The sequence below is a fragment of the Limulus polyphemus genome, unplaced genomic scaffold (genome assembly GCF_000517525.1).
Source record: "Limulus polyphemus unplaced genomic scaffold, Limulus_polyphemus-2.1.2 Scaffold880, whole genome shotgun sequence".
Classification (NCBI taxonomy): domain Eukaryota; kingdom Metazoa; phylum Arthropoda; class Merostomata; order Xiphosura; family Limulidae; genus Limulus; species Limulus polyphemus.
In genome coordinates, this window is record NW_013666490.1 from 197566 (window position 1) to 223295 (window position 25730).

Genomic DNA, 25730 nt, shown 5'->3' on the forward strand with positions numbered 1-25730 from the left:
TTTAGTAATACTGTTTGATGTTTCACATTGTATCAGTTCTTTAATTGTACTGTCTGTGATGGTTGAGATGTGTATCTCACTTAGTAATACTATTTATTGATTCACATATGTAATTCACCCCCTTAGTTACAGATCAATATCTGTGATCTTTCACACATGTATCAAGACTTAATTTGAAACATTCCTTATTCCTTGCAAATTTTACTCGATAATTAAGAGAGCAGTACATTCAAAATACTAATTGGTATTACTTTTTCATTCATGGATTTTTTCTAATAATTTCTGGTTAAATTACTAGATACATTTAGTTTGGAACTTGATAAAACACAAGTGTGAACATTCTGAACAACCAACACATGACGCTTAATGTCTAAAGTGGAAAAGCATCTGTTAAAAGTTTGTGGTTGAAATGTTTTTCATACTTTTTTTTTCTGAAAACTGGTATAGAGCCAGTAAGGAAATATATCTTAAAAATCATTATCAGTCTCATTGTGATAATCAATCTCAATCAAACAGTGTGAACAATATTAAAAAACTCATTTTTTTTTTGTTTCTTTACTGGACTGGCAAAAACGAAATTTACCTCAACAACTTCATAACTTCGTAATGTGCTGGTATTTTTTCCAAGTTAAGATATTTTACTTCTTATTACAATTTCAACACTTTATGTAGTAGAATTGCTATAACTAACACTAACTTACCTAAACTGTCTCCCCTTTTTTACTATAAAGTGTCCTGTCTTTTATAAGTACCTGTACTAGGTGTCAAAAAAATAACATTTATTTTATATCTTGTTACAATGAGCTGGTTAATTATAAAATTATTATTGTATATTGTTTTATATGATATCAGTTTCTTTTGTGGCATCAGTAACTTCTTGTACTTGGTCTGTCTTGCTGGAAGCAGAAGCCTCTTCAGAAGATAGCATGGTGGTACAAATTTCAGAAGAAGCCATGGTAGTAGGGGTCACTTCTAGAACGGTGGTCGAGGTCTCTTCTGATATTCTAATACTAGAAACTTTGTCTTCTAAACAAGTGTCCTCTTCTAAAGAAGTTAACATGACTGTAGAAGTTTCTTCTGAAAACTTCACAGAGGCGTGGGATTCTTCTGGAGGTGGTTTCATGGATGGTTCATTTTCTGATTGTTTTTGTTGAAGAAATGCTCTTTTCATAGCTAGTTTTTTATTTGTTTTACATAAGTACCTGAGATTTTTCTCAGTTTTCCTACTGGTTTGAGGTATAACCTCTTCAAAGACCACTGCTGTTCCAACAATATCTTCATATTCACCAACAAAGTAGTAGTTATCAAGCTGAAGAACTGGCTTGCTACTTTCTAGTCCAACAATCTTACAGTTCTTGTCTTTCAGACTATACAAGTCAAGATCAATAATACCAGTAAGCTCTACCAATACCAGTGATTCCTCCTCTTCTTCTAAGGTGTCAGAAGTTGCCATCATTACGTGTAGGTTATAACATCAATACTTCTATAAGAACAAGTTCTGACACTTCACCTAAAACATAAAAATGTAACATTTTAACTAATTTATCTGTTACAGCTTAAAAGTTTTTCTTAGTAAAACCTATATAATTATACCTATAATACGTACATATCAACTCTACAATTTATTGTTTTAAAAGTCCATGCTTTTCAAACATAGATCTACTATGTTTCATACTGACAGTTGTGAAATCTACTGACTTACAATAAACTTTTGAAGATTTATATTAACGAATAATATTAGTTTTCTATTATTGTCTGAGTTTACTAGACCATAGTACCATGGGGATGTGGAATTCATTTTACCTGAAGCCCAGGACAACAAGATTTATCTGAGGGAAAACAAGTTTTACTATTATATTTTACCTGTTGGACAAGTATTTTTTGTTTGTTTTTTCCATATAATTAATTCTATTGTTAAAGAAACATTTCATTTATATTTCTAGGGAGCATACATACTAAAATTTAAAACTCCATACCTCTAAACCTGAAACCAAAACTATATACATATCCCTTTAATTAAAAACCCTTATTCTCATAGACCTACACAGTAACAAAGGTATTAACATTAATGCAACAATATTATTACATCATTTCTGCCTACAGTAGAATCACATAAAGGTTGACTGACAACTATAGGAAGTATATTTAGAAAAGATTAAATAAAACAGTTTTTAAATGTTATATATTATACATCATTTTAGTTCATGGAAGCATTAATGTAAACTGTGATGTCTTTATAAGTTCACACAATGCTGTAAAATCCTAATGACTAAATGTTAAAAAACAAAATACCTGAACATGTATAAAGAGCTACATGTACAGTTAAAGTGATGTGTACACCATTCCCATCTAAACTGAGCTGCCAATGCATTGTACTGATGAGTATGCAGCATTTTGTTGATAATGGTGATGCATATAAAGCATTTTGTCCAAAAATAAAAGATTTATAAAATTGAAAATTAATTTTTTAAGGTTTTTATATATTACTTTCTAATGTTTTTTTTTGTTAATAAATAGCCCATTTTTGATTTCACAGTATTTTTTGTGAAAACATACACCTGGCTTATCCATTTCACTGTAAAAAGATCAACAGCTCACAAAAAACAGAGAATATAGTAAAAAAATAGTACATATTTCAATGTTTCACATCTTATGAATCAGGTACTTCTTAAGAACACATTATTTTACTAACTTTTAAAAAACACTGCATCTACATGAGTATCTGTGTTGTGTCTGGAAGATAATGCATTTAATATAAATATTATGATAAATAAACATTTGTAGAATTGAATTTATAGAAATTATGGAAACAAATATGCCATCAATGCATTTCATCTTACTTTCTAAATGTTTCAGACATAGATCTTGTTTTTTTGTTGTTATTGCTCACTTTTGAATAAAAAATCCTGCAAGTCATACTTTTTTGTGAGTTTTGTAGGACTGAGAGGGGACAGGTTATTTTTCTAGCATTTTGTCCCTTGGATAATAAGTTGTTTTTTCAAACATTCTGTACTACTGTATATAAACCAAAATTAAATGTAAATCCTGAAATACAGTAATTATCACATGTATGTAATATTCATTAAAGATTTTCTTTTAAAGAAAGGGCTCAGCTGCAGTAAATGTGGGAAGACCAAAAACAACAAGTAAAATATCAAGGTTTCTTGATTGGTCACCAGGTGCTTTTAATTATCCATGCACTATAATATATATTTTTGGCTCAGAAGTTCATTATACATTCAATAAGCTGAAAAAAACCAAGATTTCTAGCATCAAAGAAAGTAAGTAAATATTATACAAGCTTGAAAGTTGTTAAATATTATTCAAACTTTTAAAATAGCTGTCTATTGCTCTGTATCAAAATGACTGATTTAGCAACATCAGTTAAAAATAATAATCTTGCTATAACTATTCATTATATCAACAATGACACAAAAATATATCATGAAAAAACAGCATACAGATAAAAATTCTTGAACAAATATTTTAGTCACTGAACGACTAAGGATTTTCTATGTTATAATCCTAGAGTCTACAAGTTGCAACCAATACTGTTGCAACTGTACTTCATGGCGAGAAGAGAAAAAATAATAAATAAATACTAAAAAATGGGTAAATGTGAAATGCCAATACTGTTACAAAATAATACAAAACTGGTTAAGTCATTAAAGATAGCATTTTATTGAACAATATTAACTGGCTAACCTTTAAGTATTTTCTACATGTATAATAAAGTTTAATTAATGTTTGTAAAAAAATATTACAATGTTATATATAAAATTATTTTGAAATGTAAATTTAATTATCAATATTAATTAAGTCTTCCTATAGCCTTACATAGATCAGGCATGGTTGCTACAAGTTTGAGATTATTAATAGGTATTTTCTATTATCTTTTACTGTAGAATCTCTCAAAGTTATCATTGATTAGCTGCTTCTCTTTTGCAACATTTTTCAACTGAAGCCACAAATTTTCAATTGGATTAGCACTGTGACTTTGGGCTTACCATTTGATAGCTCTTACATAACTAGCTCCTTTGTCATCTTCTAAGTATCACTTATTCAGTCAGGCAATACATCTTGGTTAATTACCCTGCTTAAATTCAAATGCAGAGCCATATCAATGTCCACCAGATATTGAATGATGAATAAGGATGTTGTGTTACTGTTACTTCATAATACAAACTCTTTTGATAATATCTCTCATGTCTACAATAAAACAATATCCCCTACACCATTACAGTCTGGCCATTTTGTTTCACTATTTTAGTTACTTTTCCTATCACTCATGTTCTTATGCCCATACAAGAACTACCCAGCTCCAGAAAACTCAATCTTTTGTTAGTCCATAGCATTGTCCCATTTGTTCTTCCAATTTTTGTGATCCTTTGCAAAGCTTCAAAAACTGATCATATTTATATATTAAATATTCCATACAGACATTTTCTTAGAACTGTATTTGAACAATTCTCTCATTTTTGCTGATTCTAACTCCATGCATATTCTTTATTTTTATACATTTTTCTATGTATGTTATAAATTAATCTGATTTTGACACTTTTCTAATGATAGTATACTCCTATCTAGATGTTTTACTTGAATGTCCCTTCTTGAAACTATAAATGTCCAATTACAACAAAATGCTCTAAAATTCATTGAATCACATCCTCTAAAACACTAAGTTTCAACAATATACCACTGACATTTCCTTTCATTGTGTAAGGCAGTAATTTGTGCTAATTTTTTGTTGCTTTACTGTAATTATTTTCTGTTTTAGCCATGTTGAAAGTTACAAACCCTTTGAAAGTTTGTATGATGTTGGAATTTGACTGGTCATTCGATGTAATTAATTCAACTAAGATACAAGCATCAAACTGGTGTATTTACGTGTTTTACACTCACCAAAAAGAAACCTATCATTCTATAGGTGAGTGTAAAACACGTAAATACACCAGTTTGATTTTCGATACCTAACTAGTATGAAGGATTGGTTTGGTCTGATATTTCATTGGTGGTAGTGTCCAGGGTCACTGATGAGGAATGGAATTCTCCGAAACTAGTCTGGCTCATAGACACACACCCCAATGAGAGAATAGACCATTCCAAGCTTTAACTTGTTGTTAAACAAATGTTTAAACACCTCTACTTATTAAATTATAAGATACAGGCACTAGTGATCTAAAACAGGTGAACATAAATATATCAGTAGACCAAGCCAACTCAATCTACATTTAAAGGGAACCATATCCTTGTTGGAAAATTTGTGATACTAATTATGAAATAGTTGTTCATTGCAATTACAATATAGTATACTGGTATAATACAAAACAGTACAGTAAGAGGTACTAGCATAATTTTACCAGCAGTGATTCCCATTCTTGCAGTTTTTAACAATAAAATTAGTCTTGATTTTCTTGTTGGACTACAGCTTATGACTGTTACTGTGCATCATAAATACAAAGTAAGAATACTTTACTTTCTTACCACATAAATATTCAAAATGTAACTGTAAAGCAATTTTTTTAAAACTCTAATTAATTACAAGTCAGGAAATCAGCTAAGCTCAAGTCAATTCCACACCTATAGATCTATATTCTTTACCAAAAACACTGTATAAACACAAAAGGAAAAATACCCCATAAATCAGTCTCCACGATTGCTAATCTCATTTTCTTGATCCAAAGCCTACTAGTTGAGTAACATCAAAGCAACTGGTACAGAATGCTTTACTTCGAAATGATGCCCTACTGATAATGACTGTTGTATCAATAAAGAATATATATTACCTACATGTTTTTACTAATTTTAAATAAATTATGTCAGTAGATACAATTTCATGAAATAATGTTTTAAAGTATTCAAACCATCATCAGTCTACAACTTTAGTACAAGCAGTACTAGTTATAGCATTATGTATTCCAAATTCAAAGGCATGTTGATAAGTACGGCAGATTTAAAATCTGGTAAGTAAAAAGATAACAGCAAAAGCAAACTCTTGTGTAAACATGATAGTTGCATGTACATTTTATGGGTAATTATTAATTTAAAAAAGGATAGGCAAAAAAAAAGGCTAAACCTACAAGTTTTAACTAATTAATGAGTTTTGTTTTTTACCATCAATTTCAATTTACGTAATGTTTATTCATATTTATTGCAATATGTAGTAAAACTAATCTATATAAATAATACGCTTGTGACTGTCTGTCTGTAACTTTTTTTGCTAACTTCTCGATAAATCGCCACAAATCTTATCTGTTCAAGGAGTCCAGATTGCATATTGGCTTTTCAATTCAGAATCACCATATGTTTTTTCTTAGTCAAACTTTTTCATGCAATGAGTGTGCTACACAATGTTGTTGTCATCATGTGATGACTAGCTTGGATTGCAACTTTAATTTTTTTATTTACAAAGTATTTCACACAAACAACACTTAACCCATGTGTAATTTTCTACAGAAAAATTAACATCACTCTAAATATAATTGCTATAGGCTTTCTCAACTTATTTAGATCTAAAATATGCATGCACAGTTCATTCAACACCATATGCTTATCACTTTGTGAAAATGCATACTGATTCAGACATTTCTGCATATTCAGCTAAGTTTGCCTTCATTACAATTTTACATTTACCTTACTTTGCAGTAATTTAGCCTCGTGTTTTTCTCATAGACCACTATAAACACCTTTTAGTTTTAGCTACTTTTTCGTTAGTACGGGTTTTATTTTTCATTTTTGTGAGTTTCCTTGCTTCAACTGGTAAAACCGTGTCATACACTTAATGCTCATAACTGTTTCATACTCTGTACACTATTATAAATACAATTACTATATTGTTTACTTTAAGTGTAGTTTTATTAAATAAAGTTACGTCTAGGAGAGTTTGTTTGTCTGACAGTGACAGTGTAAACTTTTTTTTCAAACCAGGATTTACCGATCTAACACATAATGCCTGCAATTTGCAAGAAAGCGTAGCTTAAATGCCGTGCGTGAAAATGATAGAATAGGGAAAATTCAAGCGAAAGGCATGAGAACTAGCGCAAATGTTTTGCGGGTCATGGCTATTCCTCAATAGAAAAGTATTGGCAATAAAAATCAAATGTAACAAGACTACACCAAAAATATCTGTCGCTTCAGTATCACTGCTACTTTTAGGTTTAATTTTAATATAAAATCATGTGATTATGGCTTTAAACATTACCCGCGCATAGACTATCCCAAAATTCAGACTCTAACTTTGCAGTTTGTATATTATTAATATATTTACCTAATTTAAAGCTTAAAACTTAGTGTCGATATGCGAGACGACGATCTTCTATTCTCTTAGCAAAGAAACTCTGCTGGTGACACCTCTCGGCCTTGTATAATTGGCATACCAATGAAAATTAAACATCTAAAATTTGATTTAAGGTAAGATTTTATGTATACTTTGTAAGTATTATGGTAAATTAAACATATACTTATGGTTTCACATCTTTTACAAATACATTTTTACAGTTACATTCATTCAAAAGAAACAACTCATTCGTTTTATTTAAAACAAAAATTAGATTTTAATTATTTACTTTTTATTAGTGCGTCTTTTATACAAAACCTGGAGAATCGAAATGCATCATTCAGTATATTTGTGACAAGTTTCCGGCTTTAGACCAGGTAAGTGATAAAAATACATGAGTATATTTAGAGCTAGCATAATATAATCAAGTCTTTGATACTTTACTCTTATCACTGAGACATTTACTTGCCTTAGAAATTAGAGTCTAATAACAGTGCTATCAGTCTATACTTCTATTTTAATACCTGTTAGTGTTATTATTGGAAAGACAGGTTAGGACAATGTTTCTCGGCCGAATTTGCCAGACGACTCCCTCGTCCGGGCATTTGGTCGTCGCGACCCCTATTGTCTCTGCAAGGATGAAAACAAGTCCCAGTGTTTTTTGGTGCAGTACGTCATAGTTCATAAAAAATGTGATGTGTGCACCTCTCAGACACCTCGAGGACTTAAAAAATGTTGACTCGGCGCTGACAGTTCGTGAGCCCCTGGAAACCTGTTCGCGACCCACTGTTTGAGAAACACTGGGTTAAGATGAATGGTTATGGCTCCAAACTACAAATTATTTCATAATATTTATTATAACTTCTACAATGTATGTGGACAGTTATGCAAGAAAAAGTAAAATGTAAGCTTTTGTGTTATAGTGTAACGAATCACTAAAGTTGATGCTGAAACACCCAGTAATAGTTATGAAATTATTCAGATTTTGGCGTCATAGCCAATGTACACCGCGAGAGGGCGGGTCGTTCCAACAGCAACGAGCATTGAAAATGGAAGAAGAAAACAAATACTTAAAGTGAGAGCAAATTCGTCAGAGACGAGTCTGGGGTAGGTAAATAATCCATTGATGGAAGTTAAACCTCAGAATTTACGTGAGATTAATCTAACTGTTAGAGCCTGAAGGTAGGCATAACATTTCATATGCTTAGAAGTTTCTAGTTAAATAATAATACATTGTAGTGCCTAAATTACTTAATTATTATTATTAATAGTAACTAATAGTATTAGTGGTACTACTACTAGTATAGTAAATACTTGAGCCTTGAAACTGAAAAATTGAAGTTGAGGACAAGTTATATTAGATTTAGAGATAGCTTTGGGGAAGATTTCCCGTTACTTGTAAATTGTATTAGACAATAATACTAATAGTCTAATACTGGGAATGAGGATACCATGGGAAAGCTAGGCTGCTAATATTATTCAATAGTTATTTTTGCCAGGAGATGATCAAGAGATTTAGATACTTCATTAGTTGGAGACTCTCATTACGTATATTGATAAAAGTATTTGTAGTGGAAAACACAGAAGTTTAGGTCTAGAATTTGTTTACCAGGTGCTAAGGTATATTACATTATAGATACTGTTCTCACAGGTCAGGGAGTTTAGAAATTTTAGCCAAAACTAAGTAATTTTGTACCATAAGTCAGGTAAATTTCTGTATGAAAGAGTTGTAAAACTTGTGTAATGTATATGGCTAGGGCAATTGTCTTATTTATTATCTCAAATCACTTGTACTTAATTTTTTTTTAAATAATCAATTATCACAGCAAAGGACAATAATAATAATAATAGTAATACAGCTTTTCAATGGACTTTATGGTCACCTTAAACATATTAGACTATGTGCACAGAGAAGAATAAGAAAACTGAAACTAGTGAAAGGTTGTAGCATCCCTTGCCTCCTGAGCAACCTTACTAAGATCTGTTTTGTATAACATATAACATAATGTTTAGGAACAACAAGGGACCTATTGGTCCATCTCAGCTGTCTCATCCTCTAAACTAAACTATTAAAAAAAAATTAAATCTTAAAGTCAGTCCTTATCATTCATATAATTATTAAGCTTTCTCTTAAACTCACTGAAATTTACTTCCTCCACAACATCCAAAGGCAACCCATTCCTGAGACCAACCACCCTGTTAGAAAAATAAAACTGTCTTAGCTAAAGATGACTCCAACCTTTCCAAAATTTATATTTGTGTCCCCTAGTCTTCTTGCCAGTAAGTATGAAAAAGATGATACAACAACACTATCAATTCCTTTTACAATCTTAAACACCCCAATCAGATTAACTCTTCTTTGTTCAAGAGAAAACAGTTTGAAAGAGCTTAATCTCTCCTCATATACCAAACCTTCCATCCTAGCACCATTCTAGCAACCCTCCTCAGAACCCTTTCCAACAATTCGGTGTCCTTCCTAAGGTAAGGAGCCCAAGACTGAACACAATATTCCAAATGTGCCCTAACCAGTGACCTATACAGTGAAATTATAACCTCTTTAAACTTGTATTCAATATTGCTGTAGATACAACCTAAGATCCTATTTGCCTTACCACTAGCAACAGCACACTGCTTGGATAGTTTAAGAGATTTATCAACCATTACACCGATATCTCTTTCTTTTATGACACTGTTAAGGTTATTCCCATCCAAATTATACTTATATTGGCTAGCAACATCCAAGACCTAAATATCATCAGCAAATATAGGAAAATTATAACATTAGAGGGTATCTGATTAAAATATTTAAGGTTGTTAAGGGAATTAACATAAGGACAACAAGGAACCTGTTGATCCATCTAGGTCATCTCATCCATTAAAATAAACTTTAAGTAAAAACAAAACTCTTAAAACTAGACCTTATCACTCAAACATTTATCAAGCCAAACATTAACATTACCAAACTTTGATGATTTGTCCAACCCACCCTTCCTATTTTATAACCCAGTTTGTCACTGACACAAATTTCCTTCTATTTTAATGTTATAAGTGGTATGCTTCAGAAATATGCTAGGACTGTTCCTCTTTCACATAAATAAAATTGCTAGGTGCACAGTTAGGAAATTGGTTAAGTTTGCTGCTGATATGAATATCTTATATATGGCTTGCTTTAATGAGAGTGCTGTGCTTTCTGCAGAGAGACTTAGATTGGTTGATTAGTTAGACAAACGTGGCAGATGGCATGAGATTATGGTAAGTATGAGTTTATGTATATGGGTTATCATAATATAATTGCACTTATAATTCATATGGGAATACTTTTAATTATGTTGATGAGAAAAAAGATCTTGGGATATTGATTGATGCTAATCCTATACCTCTGAGATAGTGTTCTATTGATACTGGTAAAGCTAACAAAATTTTGGCTTGTACAGTATAGGAATATTGATAACAAGTCTAAAAAAAGCCATAGTTTTATTTTCTAAATCACTGGTTAGACTTCGATTTGGAGCATTCAGTGCCTTTTTTGGTCCACTTATCTTAGGGAAGACATTGAGAAAAGAACAGGGTTAAATGTGATCTAATGTAAGTATTTAAGATTATTAAGGGAATTGATGAGTTTGATCCATCATATTTTTTTGTTGTTGAATTTTAAGGGCTGTAAGACAATAGGTCATAAATGTAAGGTTTGAAATGGTCATATATTTCCATTTGTAGTTCTTTTACTTTTCCAATAAGATAGTGAATGTATAGAAGAAATTGCAATTTAAGATTGGTAAAAACTGCAACTTTCTAGAAGTTTAGGAAAGGATTGATGAACACTTGTGGAATAAGAATTAGATTTAGTGATTAGTTTGTGTCAGTTGGGGAAATTGAAAGTCAGAACATCCTCGATGGGCTAAGATGCCTCATAATGTCCCATAATTTATAATATGTGAATTTTCCAATGTTACATTTGCTATTTCAGTTATCCATGCATCAACCTGCTTTAACTCACACCTAAGTAACTGCCTTTTAATTTGTGATTTGTCATCCCATTAATTTCTAACGCCATACAATTTGGATTTCAAAATAAGTTACTTGTGAATTAAGGAGAACAAATTTTCCAATAATAATTTTGTTTCAGGCAAGTTCATATTCTTTCATTTCTGCCTCCTCATTCTGCATATGTTCAATGTCATTTACTTAGGTTTTCATTCTTTAAGCCTTATTATTGTGCTCATTATGATGTTTTAAACTGTTCTTTACTTCTGTGTTTTAAAGGATAATTCTCATTCAAGTCCATCTCTTTCTTCCATCTAATATTTCACAATATGAATCAAGGATGCACTGAGTGACACTTTATTTGTAGATCACAGATATTATGGGAAATATTTTTATTTTATTTGGAAACAAACAAAAGTACCTGTCCTCAGTGAAGGGAAAAGTTTAAGTTAATTTATCAATTTCAATTATTTCATAGACTTTAAAAAGGTTAATTGTGTTGCCAAAGCTCTGAGCTACTTATACTGCTCACTGCAAAAATTAATTGTTGAGCATTTCAGTCATGCTGAGAGACACTCAAGAATAACATATAGTAAATCTACATTTATATTCTTTAAGTTACATCACATTTGAAATGTGAATGATAATAGTGTGATTAATTCCTAACAATTTAGCATCCTGCTTGCAAAATAAAATTTGGCAGCAACATTATTCATGCCTGTTCTCCCATCATTTCAAAAGTGAATGTTGAGCTTTGCCTGCATGTACAGCTTTTCAAGTGCAGCATGGGAAGCAGCTGCTGTAAAAGGGAGACAGATGGATGCTCAGAGAGACACCACAGTTTGCAATATATATAAGATAAGCTAGGATTAACATTACCAAATCGTAACTTTTAATAGTCTGCCAACATTTGAGGAATATTTTACATATGAAACATCAAACAACAGGCCAAAATATTTTTCCTTCAGAATACATTACACCAAATATTTCATTAAAATGATTTTGAGTGGTCTGGTGGTGAGTATTGAGTAGAGTTGGGCAATTAGTGGTATTTTCTAATTGGTTGATTTATCAGTGCAGCATACTTGTAATTATGGTTCATATAAGCAAAAAAAAAAAATTGTAAAAATGGTGAGTTGGTGGTGAGTGCTGCCAAACAGTTACCCTCTCTCTAGTTAGTAACTCAATTCAAGAAAGGGGAAAAAATGAAGAGAACGTTGGTATTGAGTGCCAGAACGTTACCCTTTCTGTAGCCAACACTTCAAAAAGAAAGAACATAGTTAGTAACAGGTGTTACTAGACTTGCTTTTCCACTATTCAGCAGTTCAAGAAGGCAAAAGAAGAAAACAAATTTGTTGCAGATGCTGCCACATTTAAATAGCCCATTATATACTTTTGTGCTTAACAGCAAAGAAACATAATAGCAATATTTTGATTACTTGGATAGTTAGAATAATAAAAAATAGCAGTAATCAGAAATCCTAATATTGATTAGTTGATCATTTTCTGTGACAATCTATTTCTTAGTAATTTTGAGTAATCTGTTGTTGGAATAATTGGAAACTTATTTTGATTAATTAATATGACACTAAATGATGTAATTTCTGCTTGTAGTTAATCAGTTAAATCTCTCAGCTCTAATATTGAGACTGAAATGTTTAATACAAATATTAAAATGAAAATTTAACATCAAGCATTCATCAGCCAAAGATGAATTACTACAGATAATTTGTTTCCAGAATAATAGGCATGTTTCAAAATGTATGTTTATTCAGGTATTATAATAAAGTAGCCATCAACAACAGTTCATTGTTGTTTATTTATGTTAATAATCTAGTTAACCAATCACTGGGAAGCAACTCTCTGATGTTCTTGTAAAATTGAAATGAGATATACATGATTATAATTTTTATAAATTTTATTTCTTCCTGTAAATTTGAATATCTTCAAGGTATATTTGATAAGCTGTTTTGTAACTGTTGTGCTTCAAATATTATACTTATATGTACTGTCTTACTGGTATTAGATCTGCTATATATTCTTGTTACATAAAGAATTAGGCTTATGTAGGATTTAGCATGAAAACATTTTTGTTAGTAATAAATTTAAAATAAAGCTAAAATTTAGTTACAAAAAATTTAAATAATAAACTATCTTAATATGTCAGGTTGTGTCAATCTTTTTTATATCCAGCAAAAATGCCAATAATTAAAGTGCCTGAATATATTTTTGCACTTTCTTACTCCAAGCAATATGGGATTATCGTATTAGTTTATTGTTTGTTTCAAAGAACAACTTATTTGGCTCTCCCATGTCTGAATAACGATTTTCTGGCATAAGACAATTTATGATGTGATCAGCTGTAGTCATATGTTCTATTATTAACCAGATACTTGAGCTAACGTGGTTTCAGTTTCCCATTCATATACACTAGGAATAAAACAAATAATAATCATTGAAAAGGAATGGAAATGCAGGTATTTACATTCTTCATATTAGTGAACTGGTGTTATTATATGTTCACTATGTATGTTTTTTTGTGTGTATTCTTTCACAGAAAATTTAAATCTGAGAATGAATCCAAACCAGAAAACTTCAAATGAATCTGCTAACAGTGGAGCAAGTAGTAGCACTCCTTCAGATCTGACTAGCTTACCAAAAGGACTCCTAGGACGTGCAGGTGTTCCCTTAGGTCGTGGTGCAAGGTATGTAACTTATAGATACATGAACTTTTGGTGTGTATTTTCAGTTCCAGGTGCTGTTTTTAAGGATATAGATTTAGGTACATTACAAACGTTACTTAATATTGATTCTGAACTTTGGAGCTCCTTAAATCTCTTGGAACTGAATTTTGGGAGTCTTTCATCTGATTTTAGGAGAATCTTTACTCCCATTCTCTCTATAAAAAAAAAAAAAAAAAAGGAAACAAAGTGATAGAATGAACTAGGCTAAGCCAGAAAGTATTACAGTATTTTTTACAGTATTGCTTACAAGTAAATAATTGAAATATTAATGACATTTTATGGGAAGACAACTCGCATGAATCAACATTTGAGCTAAAGGTAGAGTAACATCCGTGGTAATATTACCTGACAACTCCTTAATTTATAAGTTACTCATGCAAATAATGCATATAAATCTCTGTGTAGAAATATTTGAAAGTTGTGATTTTTAATACTTAATTGTCTGTAGTAAATATGGGCTGTCCTCTTAACTTTATAGGCACCTAATAAAATTTATGAAGTAATGTGATTTGTGAACAATTTCCTTTTTCTATTCAATAAACATATAAAGTAGTTTTTAGTCATCCAGCAGATATTTCTAAAAAATTTTCTCAAAAAAGTTCTAGTTACAATATTTCTTTAAATTTAGTAAAATTTAATTATTTATACAAGATACCCTGCTTAAAAATTGAAGGCCCACACTTATACAGAGTTTTCAACTGTCGTGTAGTGCATTCAATTTAAGGTGAGCATGTGCACCTAAAGTTACCAGTTTCTACTGTTCCCTGTTGTGCACAGTAGAAAACATATCACAAACACACATGTAGGTGTAGAATGGTGAAAGCCACACACTTAGCTTTTTAGTTTATTATTGCCACCTGAAAGTTAACTGTTATTCAAAGACTTGAGTTTACTGTATTATAATTACATTACCTTCTGAAGGAATATGTTTATTGGATGAGTCAAAAATACTGAATCTTTCATACTTGCTTGAGATATATTTCATTTAATATTCTTGACCAGTATGTAACTTGTGGCTATAAATATAGACACAGGTCTAGTACTCTGACTGATGTGCTTGTACTCTGTGTTACACTGAGAGGTTTAACTTGTGAACAGTCAAGCTTTCTTTGCACTAAGTACAGACACAGGTCCAGTGATGTCAGTGAATGGTGTGCTTGTGTTCTTGTATTATTCTGAAAAGTTTGCATCAGAAATCTGTTACCATCCAATTCCATTAGCTTTATATTGAAGCAGTTTAAGAAATTTTAATGTAATTGCAGTGTAGGTTAATGTTAATTTTAAAATAGATGGGCTTAATGGAACTTGTTAGTTTTAAAGTGGAACAGTATAAGAAGTTTCAACCTAACTTCTAAGTAGATGTGTTTAATGAAATGAGAAATATAGCTTTAACAGTTATGAGCTTAGCATTGATCAAACTGGAGAGTTGATAGTCACTGAGAAAAGTATCAGTCTTACCATCTAACCAAAAGCTAGCTCTTTGCTGTTAAAAAGGCTGAACATTATATCATGGCTTTAAATTCTGAATGAATCCAAAATAATTCATATAATTTTAAAGAATAATTATTTAATTCATCTTTCTAATGATCTATATATTTTATTGATTGTATCTAAGTGTATAGTTTTCAAGTTTTAGTGGATATACTATGACCTGTATTTTATCTGTACAATCAGACTTTGTCTTCATTACCTAAAACTTCTGTTAAAAATATGTTATCAAAAATAAATAACATGCTAGTCATAATAGTTTACAGACATCCCCCCCTCAAAGAAAAACTTTCTGGTTTATATTTCAATAACCATCAATATGTACTTGTATTTTGAATTATGATTAATATGTGTTTAATAGTTTTAGTATTAACTCATTTTCTTCACTATTGTTGATTTTGTAATAAAATTAATGTTTATATCTCAAGAGTTTACTTCCTTTTTTATACATTTGTATTTTCATTGTTTTAATATGCTAATAGTTTCATTGTTATTCAGCTCGTATCTCATCTGTACTAAATTTTTCATACATCTTCTCTCCAGGCTTTACTGATGGTGAAATAAATGTATTTCGAAATGCTTGATTCTTATACAGTAAATATGTTTATTGTCTTATACTGCTTGTTGTCATCACTAGTGATCATCAACAGACTGTCCCCCTCCTTTGTTAATCTCCTGCAATATTTTAATGATGTATATATATTATTTCAAATGTGTTTGCAGACTACCATCTATTCGGGGACCAAGAGACTTAACATTAGGGGGAATACCGAAAAGAGTTTTTACTCCAAACATTCCAACTCGACGTGATCGTTCTAAGGATGCAGAGTGAGCTATTTATTAGTTTTAGTGGAATATTTTGTTTTTGAGATACAAAAAAGCTTTAAAGTAAAATGTAAATTCAGTTTCTGTAACATTTCTGAGACATTTACTGTGGTAATTAAATTATGCAAATGCCATAAAATTCCACTCATTACATAAGATAAACAAATTTTGTAATTTTTGAGACAACTATTTTTATCACTATATTTGAAATTCGACTTTTTTATTTGGCTTTTTTACATGAATAATATAACTATATAGAATTTTGGTATTTGATTACTCTAGCTTTTATATATTTTTCCTTTGTGTTATAACACATCCTTATTCCCACCTCCTGATGGTTCCTGCCAACTAAGATGTTTTTCATTTCAGAAATGTTTTCAGGAAGTGATACAATGTTTCTGAATATTAATTCACCCTCCTGTATAAACTACATGTAATTATTTGAAATTACATGCAAGCTGACTTACTTCCAGCCTTGAGGCATTTTTAACTTTCAGTCCATTTAATAGTTTCACTGTTGTTCCAAATGTCAACATCCAAGAAGGAGCCAGGTGTAATTTCCTGTTTTGCTTTTCCTTCTCATGTAATTTCTATTGGTACTTGTTCAGTTCATGGATCACTGGTTGTATGAGTGAACTGTCCATCATGTCCACAAATTATACTACAAAAATATTGGAAATTAAATTCAGAATTTCTTAATAACCTTTATTGCCTTGCATAGCCATAGGTTTTCTTTGGCATTAAAAATGCTGTCATACTTAAGACAATTGGAAAAAGTTATTTCAATCAGGAAGTGCGGTAGCGATCACTAAGTAGGGGTGAGTGCAGTTAAAAATGGTGGCCTGCACCTTGGGTATGGTAGTGCATATGCTAGGAGTCAGCAAAACCCAGCCAAAGGGATAGAGGCAAAAACCCCTTCACCAATCAAGTACAAAACTGCCTCTAATGTACCTTTTCATACCTAGAACAGCAAGTGATCCACAATAGGTTAGTTACAGTCCAAAATACTAATCAGTAAGTCATTATGTGCAGTATATGGAAGTAGATAATCTACTATATACTCCTTACTGCACCATGCAATAACTTGGTCATGACTTATCTTGCTTCAAGAAGTAATGTCTATAGATTATAATATTACTTCATATAGAATGGAACTGAATAAGTTGGTGAAATGGTACCTTCCATCTAGAAGTTATAGCCCCACCAGAAACCAAGACTTCGTCTTGTAAGAAGCGAGAAATCAAAAATGGGATGGGAGGAAAATCAGCATTATCCATTCCTGCATTCCATCACTCAACATGTATATGCATCCACCCTATGAGTGCAGTGTATGAATGGTGGAATCTAGGAATGGATAATGCAGATTTTACTACCATCCCGAATACTCTCTAGTTTCTGATGTTTTTCCATCCAAACATTCTTAGAATAACAATTTTTAGTCACTAGTATTAAGTAGAGGACTTTCACTGATTTCTTTTAAAATTTGCAAGTAACTTCTAAACTTAAGGCTAAAACAAAGGTTATATGATGTGTTCATGCCAGTGAAATAGTTAAAGTAGAGAAGACTCAAGAAAACACTGTAAGGCCTACTAAAAAAGTACAGTAAAAAATTAATTTTTATTATCTGTTTTCCTTCTTTTACCTATTTCTTTATATATATATATGTATATATAATAAGACAGAAATAATGTTTTCTTCCAGTATAATATATAAAAAATTTCTAATACAATATTCTTATTAATAGTCAAAAAACTCAGTCTTCTTCAAAGCCATCTTCAAGAGGTGGGCAAAGAGAACGTGGGGGTGACAGAGGACGAGGAGGAGCTCGGGGACGAGGGAGGGGTGAACTCATACAAACTGAGGGACTTGTCTTTGGAGAGGGTCCAAGTGATCAAATGATGAAGAAAGGTAACTTAGGCTTGGATTTAAAGCTGTGTTTTGTAATTTTACAAATATGCTTTACATATAGTCATATTTAAATGTAAATGTTTTTCCCATATTCCTTTTCATTAGTCTTTTATGAATTTGAAACAAAGGTGTATAAAAATTGTGACTTGAATCAGTTTTTGAAGCATACAAGTAACATTTTAGATATGCTTTTAGTTGCTATTTATCCAGCCACCTTATAAGTTCTGGTACAGAACAAAAGGGATCCTGAGTAGTGAATAAAGGCTGACAAAAAATAGATCTGAAATGATATTTTTGCATGTGCATGATTAGAAAAAATGTTAATTAAGAGGAAATTGGAGAAACTATTTGTATAGTCAAGCCTGATTTTGCTACTTTTGTAGTATGTAATAAAAATAATTAAAATTAAAGAAACTAACATTAGATATTATAAACATCCTGACCAATATTGCTAATGAAAGTAACAATAACAACATAATAAAGTATACCTTAATTACAAAACACTAACTTTTGGCTTTAAGTAATGTTTTAAGATTTAATTTTCGTTCAACAAACATCAGTATAAACATGTTGCTATACAATATAACTGTTACTCTCTCTCTTTAACATGAGACAATTAAATGGATTATCTATTATTGTATGAGATAGTTGTACTTGTTGCCAACATCACTTTTGTGTAAAGTATTTTACAACACACCATAGTGGATAAAGATACATTCAGATTCCTAGAATCAAGCATGTATTTTGCCAGCTAAAAAGAGCAGGTGAATTGTGAGTGTGGATATAGTTGAATATAAGGAGAAGTAATTTCTAGTTCTAAAGAAAGCTAAACCTTCTTTGTTTCTAGCTTACTTCCAACTGAACATATAATTCACTTGATTTGCATTTTACTTAAGAGTTGATTTAACTTTCAACTTATATTTTAATACCTTTAGTTTTCACCTATCTTTTGAATAGTCCCCTGGTGGGACAGTGGTAAGTCTGGATTTACAATGCTAAAATCAGGGGTTCGATTTCCGTTGGTGGACTCAACATATAGCCTGATGTGGCTTTGCTATAAGAAAACATACCCATTTTTTGAATATTTTAAATGTACTTTTATCCATCACAAGCTTTATTTCATTATGGTTTTTCAGTTTAAAAGTATAACAAGTTTACTCCATGTGTTGTTTTTTTTATTAGTTTTATCAAATTTATTTTTGGATTTTTTTTCCTAGTATCATCTGTTACTGAGAAGTTATTGGATAATTACAGTTTTGACTTTTTTTCAGGATCTTGGGGGTCTCGCTCATATGGCAGTGGTGACAAAGAGCCAAACTTCATGGCCAAACCCAAGTTCACACCCACACCAAATAGAACCAAACAGGAAAAAGAAGAAGATGAGGCCACGTTGAAGGAAATATTAAAAGATGATGTAAGTTTTGTGATCTCACTAGCACTTTACAATATCTAAGATTGTTCTGTTAAAGATATTTGAAGTTTTCTTTAATTGGATCTAGTAGAAGATATTATTGTAAATTATAAAATGGGGTCATTTGAAGTTGATAATTAGATAACTGGAATATATACATATATCTATAATGAAACCCAGAATATCCTGTAGAAGTCAGATTTTTGTAGATAATCTTTATCAACCATTTATGAAACTGTTGATCATTACCATTTTTGATTGATAAACTGCATTAGGCAACTGGTTCATATACCCGGACCTATGAAAGATTAATGTTATTGACAGACTGCACTAAGCATCTGGGTCATACACCCAGACGTAAGGGAGATTGGCGTTACTACTGAACTGCAATAGACTACTGGTTCTTACACTCAAGCCTAAAGGAGATTGATGTTACTGATAAACTGCATTAGACTCCTGGTTCATATACCTGTACCTAAGGGAGATTGATGTCTCTGATGAAGTGCAGTAGGCTACTGGTTCATACACCTGAAACTAAAGTAGGTTGACGTAACTGACAGACTGTACTAGGCTACTGGCTCGTACACCCAGACATAAGAGAGATTGGTGTTTCTGATAAACTGTATTAGGCTACTGGTTTATACACCTGGACTTAAAATTGGGTGATGTTACTGAAAGACTGCACTAAGCTACTAGTTCATACACCCAGACCTAAGGAAAGTTGATGTTATAGATAAACTGAATTAAGTCCAGGTGTATGAATGAATAGTCTAACGTAAGTTGCTGTTACTGAAAGACTGTACTAAGCTACTGGTTTATACACCTGGATCTAAAGTTGGTTAACATTATTGACATGCTGCATTAGGTAATTGGATCTAAAGTAGACTGATGTTACTGAAAGACCATACTAGGCTACTGGACCTGAAGTAGTTTTCTTACAATTACTGAAAGGTTTTCTGAGTATTCTTGTAACTGATAAATTTTCAATGAAACCTATTTCTCACAAATTTAGTTTATTGATGACCCAAATGAACGAGGAGAAAAGATTCAGCCTGTCCAACTTCCTCTGTATAACTCAGTGAAGCAAGAAATTAAGACTGAGAATAAAAATGATGTATTCCTTGGGAAGCAGAGAATTAGAAGTAAGATGGTGTACATTTATATATTTGAATACAGAATTTCTGAAAAATAACCATTCTAAAGAATGTTACTAATTTTGAAATATTCTTGTTAACTCTCTCTCCACAGACATCATTTTCTACGCATATCAGGAGGTTTTAGTGAGTTACATTCAGAATTTAATTAAACTACTATCTTTTGATGGTACACCTATAAGTATAGCATAAAATGGAGCTAATAATCCATATTTTAATAGTATACAAGTTTTAAATTCTTACTTTTATAATGTAATATAAGAAGAAAACATTTGAATTTCCCCTAGTATGAGAATTGTGACGTTTGCTCTCTAGGCATCTCCTCTAATTTATTTACCACCCCTCCAAGAAATACGAAATTTAACATAAACTACTTATTATGATATTGTCATCACTCTGGCAAAGTATAATTTTCATAACCTTTAAACTTATTTGGTTACAGAGCCATGAAATAGACAACCAGGCTCCTCTTGCCATGCTCACCTGTCACATTCTCTCTTTCAGCAATTGCCAATAGTTCTCTCTTAAGTTTAATACTATAGTACTTATATCCAATAGAAAGCCAAGGTTTTAATCAATCAAATGATGTATCATATTACATTGTTTTCTGTACAGAGCATTGCCATTTACTCTTCCATTCAACCATTATTCTCATGGGAAAAACATCAATAAGCTTGGCTCTTTTTACGTAATTCCGCGATAATGTTAAGTTAGAAGGTTTCTGTGTAATTCTCTTTTTTGGAGTAAGATACACACAGTTTATATATTGAATAATACTTCCTTCCCTGTGTGTTTTAAAATTTGTCCTGTCAAATAAGCATTATTTAGAAATACAATTCCACAGAAGCCAGAGTTTGGAGAAAATATCCAAAAAGTTGGACTACTGTGTTTTTTTTTCCAATTTTGATAGAACATTTCATTTGCTAACACTTGGTTGTATTTTATTTTGAAATATATTTAAGAGCTAAAATTATGTGCAAAAATGTTTGACATATTTAATTAAAGTTTTTGTATCAAAATATGAAATTAAATAGTTCCAAAATTAAGCTTAATAGCACAACAAAACCATACAAAGTTTTCACAAAAAGGTATATTAGTTCTTAAATCATTAAACTTAGTACCCCAAGAAGTTCTGAAAATGGACCAGGCATATACAGCTCAGGAATGTTTTAAAAATGCAGCAAATACAATGTTTTGAGTATGTTGTATTAAAACACATTTTAATATACAAATCAGCAAGTCACGTTAAAAATTGTAACCAGTATAGGCTTGGTAGAACAACATGTATCAGAATTCCATTTTGACATTGCTTAGCATTCTGTACATAGTTTGGTGCCACCAAAAATTTATCACTTTTGGGACAGGTATATGTTACAGTCCTTTCCAATGCAAAATATCCATACTCAAAGATATAAACCATTTTATTCAACTGAATATTCATTTTTTTTTTCGTTTGTTTCTCAATATCTTTTACTAGCATAATAAAATTAAAACATGAAAATAAGGTAGACAAAAATAATAGTATAAAGTTGCAGTGCAGTTGAATAAACTTGTTTTACAAGTGTATATAATAGAGAGTAACTTGTGGTTAATGTAACTTCTTTTGTTTATGTAAAACTGTTTATCCCAGTAGCTTATTAAATTAAGTTTTTCATTTGTTCAAATGTCATGAGACTTAAAGCATAAACTTTGCAAATCCAACCTTTGGTGTATGTGAGATGAAAAATCTTAAATGGTGTATAATTTAACTCTAGAAGAAAATGGTTAAGACAATCTCTTTTTGTGATTATAGTTAAACAAGAACCAGTGGACGATGATGATGTGGAAATGAAAACTGACTTGAAACCAAATGTACAAGGTGAAGAACAAAGTAAAAGTGAGAAAGGACAAATCACAGCGAAAGATTTGTTTACCAACGTTCAGGAATCAGGTAAAATCAACAGCTTTGTTTCATGTTATGGATGTGTTAATAGTTGAATTTTAAATAATTTTGGATTGCTATGTAATGATACCTTTAAACTTTTGGTAATCTCAAGGTTATATTTAGCATATAGGCAATCGACCTCTGCAGGCCAGCTTTTACTCTTAACCCTCTGAGTATGATCTTGGCTGTTCTGCACATCAAGACATTTTACAGTTTCACAAATTTACTTTATTATTAATGTATGGCAATAAAATTAGCATCAAAGTGCAGTTGATAATTAAAGTTTATATTATCTAAGTTTTAATTCCTTAATCACAAAAGAAAATATTTAGAAAATTCTTAATCTTTACACTGATGTGAAAGCATTCTCAATTTTCTCCTTTTAGTAAGTATAACTTCAATAACCCAACATATACACTGTTTATATTATGTAGACATAGTCTATAAACAATTCTAAGGTCCAATTTACAGTGATTACTCTAATGACTTTGTGTAAAGAAAATTATCATTTTTATTTCAATTTCAGAACTTTTATTTTTTCAATTTCCAACTATTCTTCCTGGATTTGTTGATAGTCCAGATGAGGAGGTTAAGCCTAACATTAAAACTGAACATACAGAAAGTAACAAGCATACATCATCCATCAAAACAGAAAAAGGAGAAGGTGTAAGTTTTAAAGCAATTTATTTCATATGTAAAATTTAAAATTAAATCACTGGTTTTCATATCTGTTTCATTGTGAGATAATAAACATACATTCTCATCTTCCACCACTAGCTCACTCAGCAAGATAATTGTTTCACAGATTTCTTGTCCTTGTTCTAGTTTCTGTCACCTGCATACTACTGTGTTTTTTCATTTCTTTCTTTTTCTTCTTCACTATAGCTTGGTTTTAAGAAATCAATTCTGATTTGACGAGAAGATAAAAAATTAATAAAGAACCCAAAAATGTAATCAAAATAAAAAGTGACACTGTTCTACAAGAAAATTTACAACCAACATTATTATTTTGTATAAAGGCTAACTTGAAAAGTCTATATGATTCTGGTTGTACCACCAAGCGAGTTAATAATAGGAAATATTGTGTTATAAGAATAATTCCAAGGTAAAATATTTACATGCGTGGTTCAAAACTATAACAAGTGTTTTAAGTGACAAAACAAGTTTTCACATTTAAATGTTTGCTTTAATATAGTTTTAGACCATTTTGTCAGTGATGAAAGAAAAGTCAGAGGTGCCTCAAATAGTTGTTTTAAATGTCACCAGTAAAATAAAAACATATACTCTGGCCTGTGTTAGAATCATTAATATTTATACTGCTGTCTGCATTTTTTTAATAACATAGATATTTTTCTGTAGGATCAGTTACCTTCCAAGTTTGGCTGCAGTTTGGCTGATCTACCAGAGGGCTATATTGGTAAACTTCAAGTGCTTAAATCTGGCAAGACCCGATTGCGATTAGGGCCTGTGGTAATGAATGTTGAGATGGGAACGCCTGTGGGATTCCTTCAGGATCTGGTTTCACTGAGGTTAATCAAAGATGCAGGAGATATGACTGTATTGGGTCATGTTCAACATAAGCTAGTGCTCTCTCCAGATATAGAAAATATACTCTCTTTGTGTAAAGGATGACCATAAGTATCAGAGTTAATAAAAATTATGGGTTTTACAAGTATGTAATACTGCAGTAAATTTGGCTCTGTGACAGATACTAACATCAAATGTGCAGCAAGTCCTGATTCAGATGGATTTGGCACAACTAGAGATAGTGCTTTAAAAAGTTACATGTCAGTATTTTTTTTATATATCTGACAATTACCTTCATAAACAAGTAAATCTTATTTTTTATGTATATATTTTAAAAGTTCCCAAAAATTAGTGGTGGTGACTGTCACCACGTGACACTGATAGTAAAACAGGATCAAAAGGTTGGAAAATCACATAAAAAAAGGTGCACCTATTGTAATGTGTCTCCACATTGGTGATGGATGGTTCAAATACAGTTGTTCACACAATACATTGCCACTTTCAATCTTCATCAATTGTGACATTACCAAAGTTAGCAGGTATTGCATGATAACGTTATAATACAATACCAACAATATTATTACAATTGTTCAGAAACTGTTGTTACACATTATCAATACAATTGTTGAACTAGCATTTAATTTTTAAGATTTCAGCTGTCATTTTAGAGAATTTGTTTGCCAAAGTATTTGTTTCAGTCTGTAAAACAGACCTTTAAAACAGTTTCACCATATAATGAGCCATAGAATATACATAACATTGGTAAAATGTTTTTATGATGGTTATTGTCACTACACTATTGGCACTATTTATACCTGTGCATTAATAAAGACCAATTTGCAAGTGTGAAACTGATGACATTTTGACAAATATTTCATTGATTAAAGTAGAAAGAGTACAATTTCTTGTGTTCAGATTTAGCCCAACAGAGCAAAACAGCTGTATATTAATGGACTTGGTTCAACTGTAAGAGTTTATATACATTACAACAGTCATTTTTGCTTAAATATATTGGAATTCAATCTGTAGTTTATTGTGTTAATCATTCATAAGGTAAGATCCATGTATACTTTCATTCAAACTTAAGTATAATATGAAAGAATAGACAAGCTTCATAATTTTGTTTAATTTTAAAATGGTTATTATTAGACATATTTCCATGATCATACACAATTCCTATTTTATGTGCTTTCATATGTTTTGAATTTGAATACAAGATAAATGCTTTTCAGTTACAATGTTCAGTTTGTACATTATCAATAAAATGAAAAAAATATTTATTCAGAGCTTTATAAAATGTTTAAGTTTAGTTAATAGATAAGATATTTAAGTCAAGACTTAACAGCTGTTGTCCAGTTACATGAAGAGCAGTGTTGAATGATGAATTGTGTGTCAGGACAATAATTACAATATTTACTTCCTTAAAGTTGGTACTGCAATACTGGAGTCTGGAATTTGGTGTCAAGAATTGCATATTGTATTTACACTT

The 25730-nt window shown here is 31.1% G+C and overlaps 2 protein-coding genes across 7 annotated transcripts; one reads left to right on the forward strand and one right to left on the reverse strand.

Moving 5' to 3' along the window:
* Nucleotides 1-568: 568 nt before the first annotated feature.
* Nucleotides 569-7332, reverse strand: LOC106461014. 5 transcript variants are annotated; one of them, XM_022387820.1, is made up of 4 exons: nucleotides 7268-7329; nucleotides 5636-5747; nucleotides 3116-3247; nucleotides 572-1512 (listed from the first exon to the last, which is right to left on the reverse strand). In XM_022387820.1, the coding sequence occupies exon 4, from the start codon at nucleotides 1454-1456 to the stop codon at nucleotides 839-841; it is 618 nt and encodes a 205-aa protein (XP_022243528.1). In that variant the 5' UTR covers nucleotides 1457-1512; nucleotides 3116-3247; nucleotides 5636-5747; nucleotides 7268-7329; the 3' UTR covers nucleotides 572-838. The 5 variants fall into 5 exon arrangements, with proteins under 5 accessions (XP_022243531.1, XP_013776239.1, XP_022243528.1 ...); XM_022387821.1 differs by having other exon boundaries at nucleotides 5636-5757; nucleotides 7268-7317; XM_022387823.1 differs by lacking the exon at nucleotides 3116-3247 and having other exon boundaries at nucleotides 569-1510; nucleotides 5636-5757; nucleotides 7268-7317.
* Nucleotides 7333-8278: 946 nt separating this feature from the next.
* Nucleotides 8279-24389, forward strand: LOC106461015 (DNA-directed RNA polymerase III subunit RPC4-like). Of its 2 annotated transcripts, none has more exons than XM_013920787.2 (9): nucleotides 8279-8383; nucleotides 13818-13965; nucleotides 16216-16320; nucleotides 18062-18225; nucleotides 19497-19639; nucleotides 20649-20778; nucleotides 22583-22720; nucleotides 23241-23380; nucleotides 24074-24389. In XM_013920787.2, the coding sequence occupies exons 2-9, from the start codon at nucleotides 13835-13837 to the stop codon at nucleotides 24344-24346; spliced, it is 1224 nt and encodes a 407-aa protein (XP_013776241.1). In that variant the 5' UTR covers nucleotides 8279-8383; nucleotides 13818-13834; the 3' UTR covers nucleotides 24347-24389. The 2 variants fall into 2 exon arrangements, with proteins under 2 accessions (XP_013776241.1, XP_013776242.1); XM_013920788.2 differs by having other exon boundaries at nucleotides 8308-8458.
* Nucleotides 24390-25730: the final 1341 nt, after the last annotated feature.